The sequence below is a fragment of the Equus quagga genome, chromosome 1 (genome assembly GCF_021613505.1).
Source record: "Equus quagga isolate Etosha38 chromosome 1, UCLA_HA_Equagga_1.0, whole genome shotgun sequence".
Lineage (NCBI taxonomy): Eukaryota > Metazoa > Chordata > Mammalia > Perissodactyla > Equidae > Equus > Equus quagga.
The window spans coordinates 175,416,974-175,431,930 of record NC_060267.1 but is presented as its reverse complement, the minus strand read 5'-3'; the positions used below and the strand labels follow the sequence as shown (position 1 = coordinate 175,431,930).

Sequence of the window (14,957 nt, the reverse complement as noted above, 5' to 3'; positions counted from 1 at the left end):
AAATTTAACCCTCTTCCCCCTTACTGCTGGTTATAAAGAAGAGAAAATTTACTTAATCCCTTAAGAGAAAAATGGTCTTCACTTTTCCTATGAAATATACTTAACTATATGAAAAATACTATTAGAGATAGGTAAGATTAAAGTTCATAATTTCATTGTTCATAACATAATTTACCTACTATCAAAAAACAATCTGTATTTAAAAGTCAAACTTTATCAAAAGACAATTTTGATAAGCCAAGAAGACAGAATTAACTCACTGAAATGGTAAAAAAAAAAAGAAAAGTATATAAAAATATTTGACATTGCCTGGCTAGAAGTAATAGGGCTCTTAAAACGTGCTCTTACTACTGTCACTTGAAGTATTCAAGCAGAGGCTAGATAATTTTTTTTGTTAGAGATACAGTAGAAAGTGTTTTTTCACCAAGTAGGTGAAGACTGCCACGGCCTTACAACTCAAGATTCAATTGGTAGGGTCATGGTGACGAAAGAAGACCAGCTCATTGCTCCAATACCCTAGCACACTACACCTCCCCCGGCCCCAAGAAAGTAAATGGGTTAAAAGTATAGAAGGTGGAATAGGTATACCAAAATATGACAATAACTGCAGGCTAGATGACAGAAAATTGAATAGGATTCTAGATATTTCTGATTGTTTGGACAGGGACTACATTCTTAGCCCTTTCTTCTCTGTTCTTGGTGGTTTCTTATCACCACTTAGACTAGTTGATACTATCCTCTGAGGAAAGTCATGCTTACACAAACTCTGTAATAGTCTAAACGAGCGTAAAATATTTCGGTTAATATATGATAATGTATTCAATTTAGCAGAGCTTCTCATAGTTCTCAGATAATGTGCAACTCATTTCTAATTCTTTCTTAAAAGAATATTTTTCCTCTGAGTATAGCCAGTTTACACTCCCAGTAGTTCTTTATACTGCTTGTTGCACTATATCCTTACCAATAGCGAATGTTATAATTTTTAAATTTTGCTATACAACAAATATCTCATTTTTTAAAAGCAGCATTTATTTGATTTTTAGTGACTATCTTCCTAATTACAAAAGCAATAAAGAAAAATAAAAAGAGTAAGAAAGAGGCTGGCCCCGTGGCCGAGTGGTTAAGTTTGCTGGCTCCACTTTGGCAGCCTAGGGTTTCACCGGTATGGACATGGCACTGCTCATCAGGCCATGCTGAGGCCGTGTCCCATATGCCACAACTAGAAGGACTCACAACTAGAATACACAACTATATACTGGGGGGCTTTGGGGAGAAGAAGGAAAAATAAAAAATAATAAAAATTAAAAATTAAAAAAAAGAGTAAGAAAAAAATATCCTTAATTTGACAATCAGAGATGATTGCTGTTAGGTAACATTTCGCTATAATTCCATACAGTTCTTTTCTATGCATATTTTTAACCGTGGACTATAGTATATATACAGTTTACTATTCTTATTTTTTTCACTTCCTATATCATATTTTTGCACGTTCCTAAATATTCTTTACAAAATACCATTTTAATGCATATGTAATTATTTTTATTTCCAATCTTGTATTTCGGGATGTTGAGATTGTGTCACATGTTTTTTTCACTGCTACAATTAAGACTGCAATTAACATTTCTGTCCATATCTCTGCCCACTTCCTTGATAAGTTCATAGAGGAGGAGGCACTAGGTGAAATAACATGAACATCTTTCTTGTTTATGACACATCCGGCCAAACTGCTTTCCAAAATATCCTCCTCACCAGTAGTATATGAGACTAGACTGTATCACTCCCTTGCCATCAACGATTATTATTTATTAAAAATCTTTGCTAATTTGATAAGCAGAAATTAATATTTCTTTGTATTTATCAGTCATTATCATCGTATTTCATTATCAGTAATATTTTGTATTTTCTGAGATTATTTTTCATGTCCTTTTCTGATTTTGGTGTTTTTCACCAATTTGTCTAGTATTAAGAGTATGAGTTTGTGATGTATGCTGAAAATATCTTTTGCCAGTTACCCATCTGCTTTCTAAATTTTGCCTGTCTCAATTTCAGAAATTTAACTTCTATACAGCCCAAGCCTGTGCCACTGTGATTTTTTCCATTGTTCTTAAAGAAAACTTAGAAAGTCTTTGACTCCCAATCAAACAGTCATCAACTGTTTTCTTCCAGTTTTATGATTTCATTGATGACATTTAATTCTTAAATCCATCTGGAAACTAATATATATTTTCAACGTAACCTACAGAAATTTTCCAAACTAAAAATATGGGTGCACACTGACAAAAATGTAGAAATAGCACTAATTTTAAAAAGGTTTCCTGACAGCAATACCAATTCTTCTTGCGAGCATCTACTTACTTTAAAGCAATATTTTACAGAGGGAAAAAAATATATTTTTTTAAAACAAAATAAATTTGGGGGAAAAAATTGGCAAGGGGGCAGGAGATCTATTTTGGTTTAAAAATCCAAATTAATAAATATTTAAGAGTACTAACTACTATAGTTGCTCTTGATGATCGTTTTGGTCGATGATTAAGTAGTATATCAACAGCTCCCACTACTTCAGAGTCGATTGCCACCAAAAGTGCATCTGTGGACTTTAAAAAAAAAAAGGTTAAAAATGAGAATGGAGGATAAAAAGGTAAACTATTTATTTTTACTAATTCATGAATAAAACTATTTTTTAAAAAAGACTTAAACTGTATTATATACAGTAATACTAAATTCTCAAAAATTTCCTGTCCAAATAGTACATTTGCTTGCCTCAGCAGAACTTCTGTGTATCACAACACACACGCTTCTGTCCTGATTCCACTGCATGAGCTGGTAAAATAATGGACGCTTGACAGAGGAGTTTATTAACGGAACAGTGCTGATCCATGCAGTATTTAAAATTGAAATTTTTTTTCAAGACCTTTACTCTTGAATTTTGGACCAAAAGAATCTTAACATTCCAAATCTATAAAAGAAATTGCCAAGAACTATTACTACAAGGAAAGGATTGTGTTCAGTCTAATAAAAATGATCATCCACGCAAGCATGAGGATAGGGGACAATGGAAAACGTAAACCGGGGGGGGTATCCTCTGTTCTCATCTTTAAAACATACACAGGTGACTGAAATGGGACAGATTTGACACTAAGATTAGCAATCTTACCAAGTAAAAACCACAAAGAGCTAGGCTACCAACGTCCTTAGAGACAGGAGGGAGAAATGACTTGATAATTTCACTCCCAATCTACAGCTCATTTTGAAGCTCTAACTTTCGACAAGAGGAAAAAGTAAACAGAAGCTGAGGAAACAGAGACTTTTCCACCCTCTGTAACAAAATCCACATTCCTATTATGATGCTGGGCAACCATGATGTCAGGTTTGGGGGTTTCTTTTTGTTTTTGCTTCTGTTTTTTTAAGGAAAACCATAAAGGCAGAAAGGAAACATGAAGGTCAACAATGATTTAATCTAAAAAAATGCTCTGATTATTTTCAATCTGTACATTTTTTAAACTGTTATAATCTTTAAAAATTATTTAAATCAACATTCTCTCTTTTGAAAATGAAACTCTATCAGATCTTCAATATTCTTTGTAGTTGAAAAGAATAAAGCATTCGTCCACTTTATCTAAATGTCAAAAATAGGACTAAAAGTGGCACACTTTATCTGGATGTCTAAAAATAGGACTAAGCACCCCAAAGAAAGGGTTGGGGGCCACATTCAACCGTTAGAAACAGCCTATGTATTCCCACAGGAAAAACTCCCACTCTCTTGGGAAATTTAATTATTTTATCCCTTAAAACTTTGAGGGTTCCCTGGGCTGCAGCCTAAAGTCTAGCATTCCTCTTCTTCGTCTGCTAGAAATGCAAATATTTCTCCAGTTTTTACCATACTTGGTCAGGTGAGGCAAACAACCAAAAAGAACCAGGTGTCCATTACTACTACACACTCTATTTATGATTTTTAATTTTAACCTATAAAGCTAACGATAGTAATGCCACTGCTCTCAAAGTCAAACACCAGGCCACTTCAATCATCTGAAACACAGCCATGGATCCAGCTTTAAATTTCCCAAAAAACCATACTGAGCTGTCACAAGCTAACTTCACGGGCATGTTTCCCAGAAGAAACAGCCCCAGGCACACCGACTCAGAGTTGTCTATAAATGACAGATATCTGGCTTTCCCAAGTATCCTTCAGATCTTTACTGTATAAGGGAATAGCTGGATTAAAACCAACAGAGAAGGGAGAAAGGAAGAAAAATTGCTAAAAGTTAACCATTGAAAAGATGAAACATCAGTAAAGCAAAAGCGCTATCAATGCACAGCAGTCCGAAGCCACTGACTGTGAGGACAAACACGTTGCTGCTTTCAGACTATACAAAGCAAAGACAATGACTACACTTTAATGATTCCCACCTATGATGATAAAGTTAAATTATATTCAGACACACTATTTAGTAAAGAACAAAGAAAGATTCATGTTAAATCTTTCAATGCTTAAAAGGATAAGCTTCAGGTATAAAAAGACATTTATATAAAAAGTCACGTAAATCAAATTACCATTGATTTATTCTGCACAAATGGTATGTTATTTGATAAAGCAAAGGCAGTTCTGAAAGAAAAAAAAGTTTTAAATTATTTTTAAAATATCCGTAGGTATACAAAATGTTCTCATTAGTTTTGCTCCCCAATTTCTGATATTTGACCATTCCTTATTAAAATCTATTCAATACATATATTTATAACGTATTTACGAGGTTGCTATTTTCCTATTCACCTCAGAATTTGTCTTTTCAACAATTCCCATACTCTTTCCTCTAAGCTCAGAGTAAGAAGCTACTTCCTTTCCAAAGCTAAGTTTTCCACCTTGGCATCCTATTTAAGGCACTTCTGTCTTCTCTAGGATCTTGGTCCTTCATTCACAGAAATACAGTCCTAATCCCCACCTCCCAAAACATTAAATCCTTCCTCACTCTTTGCTAACTTGACTTGATCTTATCTTTCTCTTACTACTCAAGTTTTCTTCTTTCTTTCGCTTTGTAAAAGTTCTTAAATCAATGCCAAAATCAATCATTTTCTCTAATTCCACTGATGCCAGAGTCTCCAAGGCCTTTGCCTACCTCCTCATTTTCCTTGCTTTCTAAGCAACATATTAAAACTGTTCCTTTGGTTTTTACAATGCTGCAGTATCCCAACTCTTTTACTGAAACCCTTTTCTTCTAAGGCCCTTTATCACTGTAGAAGCTCCCTAAGAAAGAATCCGCACCAGCCGTTTGCTCTTCCCTGTGATTCTGCCCACTCTCACGACATGGGTGATCTTGCCCCTATCCACGCCCGCCTGTATTTCTCCAGCCTGACTTCTCCCTAGAGATGTAATCACTCTAACTGCCCATTGGAGACTGCCTGATATTCCCAAAATAGACAAGGCTAAAACCAGAATTTATTTCTCTGCCTCAAGCTTGACTTCTCTTCTGAACTTCCTGTTTTCCTTCCACCCCTCTCCCAGTCACGCATGTGTAAGATCTCCAAATCATCTTGGACCCCTTCTCAACTCCTTCCTCCAAATTCAAATATTCACTAAGTTTTATCAACTCTTCCTTCATAACATTTCTCACATTTGCCATTCCCCCCCATTCTTATAGCCACTATTCTAGTTGAGGCTTTAACCTCTTCATATCTGTATTACTACAAAAACTGCTCACCCAAGCTACGGCCTTTCTCACTTTCTATTTTCTAATCTATACTGGATACAGCCACCAGACTGGTTTTTCCAAGAATACCACTGAACACATATCACATCTTTCCTCAAAAAATATTTAATAATCCCCCTATTTATCATATAAAACTCAAATTCCTTAGCCTGGCATTCAGATCCTTTTCATCAGTTTTGTTTTACTTATTTTCCCAGATAATTCCCACTACTCTCCAACCCAAATATTTTGTTCAAAAAGGCTAAGCCAATTCCGTCTCAAGAATATACACTGTACATGCCTTTGTTTACATCCTTCTCAACATCCTCTGTACCCAACCTATCCACACGTTTTTGAGAGTAGTTTCGGGTAGTAGGTAAACATAGACTCTGGAGCCAAAACCTGGGTTCAAATTCCAGGTGTGCCATTTATGGAGTGACTTTGGGCAAGTTACCCAATTTTTCTGTACCTTGGTTTCTCCTCTATAAAATAGAGACAATAATAGTACCTATCTCCCAGGACTGTTGTGAGGAGCAACGAAGTGAATATTTGTAAGGTTCCTGGCACACAGTAGCACTACATAAATATTAGCAACTATTAATATTTCAAGGCTGAGCTCAACTGACACTCCTCCATGAAACCTCTCTTGATAGCTCCAATCCACAGTGATCTTCTGTCTTCTATGTTTCCAAAACATTTATTGTAAACCACAAAAGTTTAAGTATAAAACAGGGTGTCTCAAGAGTGGCACCACTGACATTTTGGGTCAGATAATTCTTTGTTGTGGGGGGCTGTCCTTGCACTGTAGGATGTTTAGCAGCATCCCTAGCCTTTACCCATTAGATGCCAGTAGGAACCCATCCCCTAGATGTGAAACCAAAAATGACTCCAGACATTGCCAAATGTCCCCTGGGGGGCAAAACCGTCCAGTTGAGAGGCACTAGTATAACACAAGACAAAATACAGCAAAGTACTTCGTAATCTCAAAGCAATATACAAGGGTCAAGTATTATTACCACTCAGCACTTATCAAATATACTTTTGTATTATTTAATTCATTTGCAATTCACACGTACTTTCATTGTCCAATTAGTTTTAATATCCTTCAGTACAGAACTCATGTTTTATCTATTCATTTCCACAATCACAACCAACTGAAGACCTTGGACATTTGTTGATTGATAGACAAGACACAGATAACCTGAGACAGAACACAGTGAACTGGAAAGAGCATGGGAAATGCAGTCAGAAGGTCAGGCACAAATCTTAGCTTTGCCCTTACTTCTTTTAGAACTTTGGGCAATTCATTAAAGTCTATGAGCCTCAGTTTTCTGATCTATAAAATGGAACATCTATACAGGCTGGCTATGATGTTCAGCTGTGATCAGGTATGTGAAAGAACCATGCATACTGCAGAACTGTTGCATACATAGAATCATATGTGTAACAAGACAAAAATGATTATTATACAATAATACCTCTTACCTAGAATCATTAGGGACTTTCTTTATAACCTTATTTTCTAGGTTACTGAAGCTTATGCCTTTAAGTATTTAACTTTGAAATTTAAACTATTTTGGTGGAAGTTTCCTGCTTTCAGAACTACTATATATGTTCTTCTTTCTTCTAAAACAATAGGCACTGAATATAATTTAACTTTTCCTTTCTGACCCTGGGCCATTGTTTTAAACATTAATTATCATTCAGCTTACTATTAGAGCTCGCTCAGAGATGATCAGATGTATAACGCTGTTGATCTCTTTATTAAATAGAAGCAGAGGTACTGTGCCTCATTTTGTTCCACTGCAGCCCTCATGCTCCTTTGTTGCCCCCCTAACCCTCTAAGGATCAGAAAACAATTTAATTAAGTTTGTTCAAGTGGTCTAAAATGAGAAAAAACAGACTTTGAAGGAGGGCTCCAGAAGTACTCCTCTGACTAAAGTTCACAGACTTAGCTGGGAAACTTCACGGCATCTACTCTGGCTGCTCAGAGGTATTTGTGACTTACTTTCTGGTTCTCAGTGGTGTCCTGGATAGCTGAAATTGCTGGGAAAGCAATTTCTTTTTCTACTCTAAATAGGCGTATGTAGAGACAGTATCACATGTTGTAATACATATAAATATATATGTAGAATAGAAGTGGACCTAAAACGAATCTACTTCTATTTTTAAAATCTTCTGTATTTCCTGATGCCGCTCAAAAAAAAATGCCGTATTAATTTAAAGCCACAACAAAGCAAACAATCATAGTATTTGAAAGAAGAACAAAAAAAAAGGAGCCAGAATTCATGTGCTAAGTCCCATCATAAGCAAACCAAAAAGGAAAGGAAAATATTATTACATTTCCTTCAGAATCTCTTGACTGACTTCTTTCAAGCCTTATTCGCATGCCTACTTTTCTCCCTGAACTGATAGGAAGACATGCAAAAAGGTCAATATTTTCCAGTTTAAAAAAACTTGTTCACCTTTAGTTATAAGCAAACACTAAATTTCAGGAAAAAAGGGAAAATTTAACGAAATTAACAGGAGAACATCAAAGACAAATTGAAAATTGCTTGGTGAGTCAGGAGCATTTTGTTCTTATACTTGTAAATTATATGGGCCACAGAAAAACCAGTTCCCCTGACACTTCCAGAACATGTGTACTATTTTTAGATACACAATATAAACAGTAATAACATAGGTAATAAAAGCAAAGTCATCTTTAATAAGTCATGATAATTTACCTCTGTCAGATGTTGTAAAACATATAAGGGAGGGAAAAGTGAAAGTGGGGAGGAAAAAGATAAATCAAGTCAAAATATTATACTTTTTAAAAAAAGGCTTTTTTTTGTTTATTTAAAAAATTTTCAGTGGCTCAAAACCAAATAAATGGTGGAAGAAAGCACGAGAGAGAAAGAATGGAAGGAAGGAAAGAAGGAAGGGAGGGAGGAAGAAAGAAAACTAGAAAGAAAGAAGAAAACATGGCATATCTAACAGTACTTAGAAGCTACTGGATAAAATCATCTAGCCTTGTACCTGACAACCGTAGTCCAAAAGAAGCTGCAGTATATCCAAGTTTTCGTTTTCAATAGTTATGGTAACAGCATTTCTCCCAAGCACATCTACGCAATTTATGTTCAAGTCACCTGAACTGTTTTCCTCCAAAATCTTTTTAACCATATAATAGTCACCTAAATAATAATATACAAACATAATTTAATATCCATGACATAAATAAGAATGACTGTAAAGAAAACTTAGCTTATTGATTTAAAAGATTTAAAAACCTAAACTCATTTTCATATATGGAAATGTGCAAGGAAAATGTGAACATTTCCTTGGTGAAAACTTACATCCTGATAAAATAATATGTACAGCAGCTGAAAACACAGAAAGTAGAAAAATTTTAAATGTGCAGTTTGAAATAAAAAGTTGTTAGTTAAAATTCATAACTGATTGATTATAAGAAGATAAACTTTTAGAAGATATGTAAATAAAGAATGCCCAAAAGCACAGACTGGAGGCTAGAAAAATAAGATAGAGGAAGCTTAAAGGATTTAAGTCTTACATCTCAAATACATACCACATTCACTCACACATCCTAAGGGTTAAAAATGAGACCTAGTAATAAGTGGAGGATATTATAAAGAGCTTTTAGAGGGGAAAACATACTGTGGAAAAACAGTGAATGTGCCTCTGTTTGTGTGTATGTATAGCAAGAGGGAAGGACGCCCCAAATTCCTCTCCTCTCCACTCTACACACACACACACACACACCCCTATCTTATTAATGAAGCTGTTTAGATTAAATGGCCAGGGAACAAAACTTTAAGGCAGGAGTGGCTGACAGACGACGCCAAAGTCAGAATATTTCAAAGCAAAATTCTGACTTGTCAGGAGCATGCAGATTACCTTCTGCGTAACTCTAGCCCACATCAAATCAGTTGACCCATGGGGGTAAATGAGAATAATTATAGAGGTAATCATTTTCACAGAGGGCCACTATATTTGTTTGCTGAACAGCTGGTGCAGTAATAAGGGAAATAAATCAAGATAAATGATAATTAGAGAAAGAAAGCAAGGTGCATTTTGTTTGTTTTATTTCATTTTACTTTTTAAACATAAAATGAATAAACCGTTTTAAGTGATTTGCAAATATAGTTTTTCCTTAGAAGTCTGTGAACAAGCAACAGGAAAAGAACAGAGTGGAAACCAGAAGGAAAAAGAAATGAATGATTTCATGATAAAGAAAGAGAAAATACTAAAAGTGGACTAGGTGAGCGAATAAGAATAGTAACAGGGGCTGGCCTGGTGGCGCAATGGTTAAGTGCACACGTTTCACTTCAGCGGCCCAGGATTCACCGGTTCAGATCCCGGGGGTGCAGACATGGCACAGCTTGGCATGCCATGCTGTGGCAGACGTCCCACATATAAAATAGAGGAAGATGGGCATGGATGTTAGCTCAGGGCCAGTCTTCCTCAGCAAAGAGGAGGATTGGCAGCAGTTAGCTCAGGGCTAATCTTCCTCAAAAAAGAAAAAAAAAAAGAATAGTAACAGATTTTTTTTTGGTTGAAATTTCAAATAAATTTGCTATTATTTTAACTAATGACTTTCAAGTCCCTAGACATTTTAGAAGAAGTTGAACGGTATTTTTCCTGATGGCATATTTCCTGAGTTCCCTCAAGAAGGAAACTAGTCACAAAAAGGAATATTTTCCTGATAGCACTACTAATTAACATTTAGACACTAACACTTCATGGCAAAAACTTATCAAATATTTCACAAAGTAATGCTCTTAGTCACAAGTTGAACTGACAGTGAACACACAGACCAGTGAAAATTCATCACTATTACTGGAAAATAACATTTAAAACCTTGTCAGGTGAATTTATTTCAATATTTTAGTAGCAGGAGAATGCTACCCACCCATTAAAACTCTGCTGTATTTTCTTTGGTTTCATGACGTGTCTAGGTGAGGGTTAACTTTTTACTTATCCTGCTTGGGAGTTATTAGGATTTCTGAATCTAAAGTCTTCTGCCCTTCCTTAATTCTGCAATATTTTCAGCCATTATCTCTTCAAATATTGTTTCATTCCCAAATATTTTTTTCTCCCACTGGAACTTCTACTGGGCATTATGTTAGATCATCTCCTTCCAACTTCTCTGTCTCTAAAGATTTATTTTTCCTCTCTCTCTGTCTTCCCTGAATTCTGGATAAATTTCTTAAGATCTTTCTTCTAGTCACTTATTCCTCCTTCAGCTATTTCTGCTGATTAACCCATTCACTGATTTTTTTTAATGACTGTATTTTTTCTTTCTGTAAGTCTTACTGGGATCCTTTCCAAATCTTTTGATTTACTTTATTGTGTTTTCATTTGCTTATTTTAAACTTTTAATCATTTTAAACATACTTATTTAACGGGCTCTATATGATAGCTATCTTAAGGTCTTAGGGATTTAATCCTGCTATTTGTTGTGCTCCTGCCTCTTATAATGGGTGACTGTCTCCTTTATGCCGGGTATTGCAGACTCATCTGCACGCAGCTTAATTGTGGGAATCCAGGCAGCCTAGTTTGAAAGCTTGTCTCACCAAGGATGTTTCGTGTTTATTTCTTCCAGATAACTCAGAGGTTTTGCTACTCTATAAATCCTTTTCATATTAATTTCTCAGTTTAGGTTTTCCCAGACCAAGTAGGTAGCATTTATCAATTTAAACCCCTAGCCAATAAGAGGCAGGACCATAGTTACAATCCTTAGGGGAGTCTTGTTTACAAACTTCTTCGCAGTCTCCCTGTGCTGCTGGATGGGTTCTTTTCCTCATCTACCACTTTGTTAAAGGCATAGTGCTTTAAAGATCCTGATTTTATGCTTGGCTTGTGTTCCAATTCCCTACTTTGTACAGGCTTGAGGCCTTTTAACCTGTTTTCACATGGGCATTAAAATTCAAACCCCTACAATGTCTGCACCAATATTTAACAATATTAGTAAATGCAAACATGCAAACAAAAAAAATATACTGGTGTAACTCAAATTTATTTTTCATTGTAAATGTATATGATAAGTACGCTAAGAAATAAGCCATTTTTCTAAATCGCAAGAACTCATTTCAACAGACCTGAAACAGAAAACACCTATTTCATCTCGCTAATTAAAAAAAAAAATTTATATGGGGGGGAAGCATGCATATTTACTGTCCCCCCCAAAAGCCAAATTTCTCCAAGGATGTTAATGACGTTATAAAATGGGAAACTGACAGAGAATACCAAGCTATTTCAAATGGCACTACAGGATAGGCTACAAAACTATCACATATAAAACTCTCTTTTGCTTGAGACAGGTCATGCAATAATCCTAAATATACACACCATACAAATAGTTACTCCAACTGTATTTCATTATGACACTCCTCTGTCCTCAGTTTGACAGGAATATTAAATTCCCTTTCTTGACATACTTTCTGTTTGCTTTAAAATAACCATAGCTCAATAAGCTGGGGTATATGCAGTAGCTACTTACTCATCCTAGGACAACACACTCTTTTCCCTTCCCCTCTCAGACAATTTTTGAGAATAGAGAACTCAGGCAATTCACGCCAGTAACACTAAATCATTTTACATAATCCAGAGACAATGATCTTTGTAAGGTTATAGACATATATCGTTTCTTTACATTTTCAAGACTAGTCAAAGTTGTGTCCTTGGTGGACTTCAAGGAATGCTTTCATGATATTATTTAATACTATTACATAAGAAAATAAAAGTAGCTTGACAACAGACATAGGCGGACTTTGTTTCTATATCAATGTTTTCAAAAAGTTGTGTAAATAAAATCCTATTTCAAAAGCAGTAAGAGATTAGAGAGGCTGTCATTTATTACAAACACACTCACACATACAAACAAAAAACCCTGTGTAGTTAATCTTTTCACAGTGTAAGCTGCCCTTTGGGTTTACGTTTTGGAAGTCTGCATGATCCTAAACACAGTTTTCCTAAGTGAGCATAGCCATTGTAAGGCAAGCTGAATAAATTTAGAAAGAGAAAATGTACAGCACTTTTTTACACATAGGAAATAAAAGCAGTCTTAGGGCAACCAATTTCCCATTCCTTTTATTATATGCATCAACAGAAAGTATGCTTAAGTGAAGAGACTTTATTACGGCCCTAAAAGTGATCGACTTCTAGATTTTAAATCTAGAACTTTTAAATCGGCTCGGGAGCAACAAATCTTCCTCTCCAATAAAAAGCACGAACAGTTGTTCCGTAAATTTGGGGAAAGTTTGAGACTAAGGCAGAATTTCTCCAGTCCTGTCTATTTCACGTATCTCCGCCCGAGAAAGTAACATACCCAATCGCATTCAACAGTCTCTGAATACCAAGGCACTTGGTGGCTGAAGCTAAACTAGATAAGTAAGGTTTTAAAGAGAACGGAAAACAAAAACCAGGTGAGAGCCTACAAACACGAGGAACCTCAAGCAAGGTCATGGAATTTTCGGAACGGAAGATCTGGAACTAGACAAACCCTGTGGGCTTCCAGAAAGAAAGAAGTGAAGCTCCAAGAGGGAGATCAGGTCATTAAGGCGGTCAGTAGCACAGGTGGGGCGAAAACCCCAGGGTCCGGGCCCCGACGACGCTACCTAAACAGCCGAGCCACGCAGGGAGGCCACGGCCGGAGCCGCCGCCCAGGTGCGGCGCTCGGAGGGCGGCACCGCGGCTGCCCCCGCCCGCTCCGCACTCGCTCACAGGGCAGGGGCGGCGCCGGGCGCCGGGACAGGCAGCGGCGCGGCGGCCACAGAGCTGGGCGCGCGGGACGGAGGGAGCGCCCCAAGTTGAGGCTGGGGGAGGATGAAGGGTGTGGAGGGCAGGGGCGCCCAGAAGCGGAGAAAGGGGCCTAGCTCTCACCCTTGTCGCACGCCAACAAGAAAAGCTTCTCATTCAGGGTGTTCTCCTCCTTCACCTCCCGCACATCCTTCAGCGCCATCACCTCGTTCGGCGAGGAGGATGGGGAGGAAGGCAGGGAGGAGGAGGAGGCGCCGGAGAGGTCCGTGCTCGGGTACAGGGCCGCCATCATCGCAGCCCATGAGGGGGGCAGGCCAGGCGACGGGGGCGGGGCCCCCACCAGCCCCGACCCCGACCCCAGCCCCGCCCCAGCGTTGGAAAAGGGATGAGTCGTTCCCACGGCTGTCTCGCCGCGCGGCCCGTTGGTCCCAAAGGGCGTCGCCTCCCCACGGAGCCAGCAGTCGCCCTCCACTGACAGCCCCAGGCTGGTGGCGGCGCATGCGCGGCCCCGAGGCCAGCGCCCCCTCCCCAAGCGTCGGCGCCCGGGCCGAGCAGGTCCGCGCCCGTCCGGGGACGACAGAGTGGCGCGCGCCAGGGCGGCAGCCGAGCGCGGGGCCGTGCCAGGAGCCGCAGGGGCCGCGCAAGGGGCGGCCCAGCCCGGGAGGAGGACGAGAGATCGATGGGAGAGGAGCTCCGAGAGGCGCTTCTGCGCACGTCGAGCTCCTCGGCTGTGGGAACCGCCGGCCGGGCAGCGATAGCAGGAGGAGTTCCCGACTCTCACGTCACCTTCCGCTCCGCGATACCGACGACGCCGGGGCGGGGCCTGCGGCAGGGGGGCGGTCTCTGCTGTGGGCGGGGCCTGAGGCGGGGCGGGGCCTACCAGCGCCCCGCCCCTCTGCCCCTCGCGAGCCGCCTGCGAGGTAGAGGCTTCGAGCTGCTGAAGGACAGCTGGGTGCACTGTCTGCACACCCAGGTTGCGGATTTAAGGTAGTTTCCCCGCCGTCTCCTGCTGCACGTAAATCAGTCTGCAGCGCCGTGGTTCGCTGAGCCTCTGACGACTTAACGTTTTGTCGAAACCCCTTGTGGGATTGCCAGATTATTTCATATTCCGGCGTCCCCTGCCCTAAGCAGAGAGGAGAGGGCCCCCGCCCCGCCGCCAGACGTGCCTGTCTGTGGGAGCTTATGTTGGGCACGGTACCCGCCTTTCCAGGCTGCATTTCCTTGACAACTCGTCCGTGATGTAAAAGTGGCATCACACTGCTGATGTCATACATTTATTCGCATGTAATTCGAGTGTAACCAACACTTAACCATTGGAGAAGCACGGTTTTAGGACCTCCTCTACGTCGCAGTCCTTCCAGTGGCTTCTTGTTCGTCTTCACATTTATAAATTTGATTTTAAAAGATGAGTTTTAGGCAGAGGCTAACTGAAGCGCACTAAGTGCTCCTTCCTTGAGGTTTTTTTTTTTTTAAATCAAGTTTTTTTTTAAAGCACCTTGCCCTTTAAAAGGGGGGGGG

The 14,957-nt window shown here is 39.0% G+C and overlaps 1 protein-coding gene across 7 annotated transcripts in view; it reads right to left on the bottom strand.

Moving 5' to 3' along the window:
- The window catches only part of TRPC1 (transient receptor potential cation channel subfamily C member 1), a 58,310-nt gene extending 44,095 nt beyond the window's left edge, over positions 1-14,215 (bottom strand). Inside the window, exons 1-3 of one of the 7 annotated variants that reach the window (XR_006885448.1) lie at positions 13,563-13,873; positions 8,700-8,854; positions 2,493-2,594 (exon numbers count right to left, since the gene is read on the bottom strand). Coding sequence is in view for 6 of the 7 variants with exons in the window: in XM_046641225.1 (XP_046497181.1) it covers positions 2,493-2,594; positions 8,700-8,854; positions 13,563-13,731 (426 nt within the window). In the remaining variant the exon portion in view is untranslated. Of the gene's footprint in view, positions 1-2,492; positions 2,595-4,551; positions 4,604-8,699; positions 8,855-13,182 lie in introns of those variants that run through there. The other 6 variants (XM_046641225.1, XM_046641235.1, XM_046641259.1 and 3 more) reach the window with 6 other exon arrangements.
- Positions 14,216-14,957: the final 742 nt, after the last annotated feature.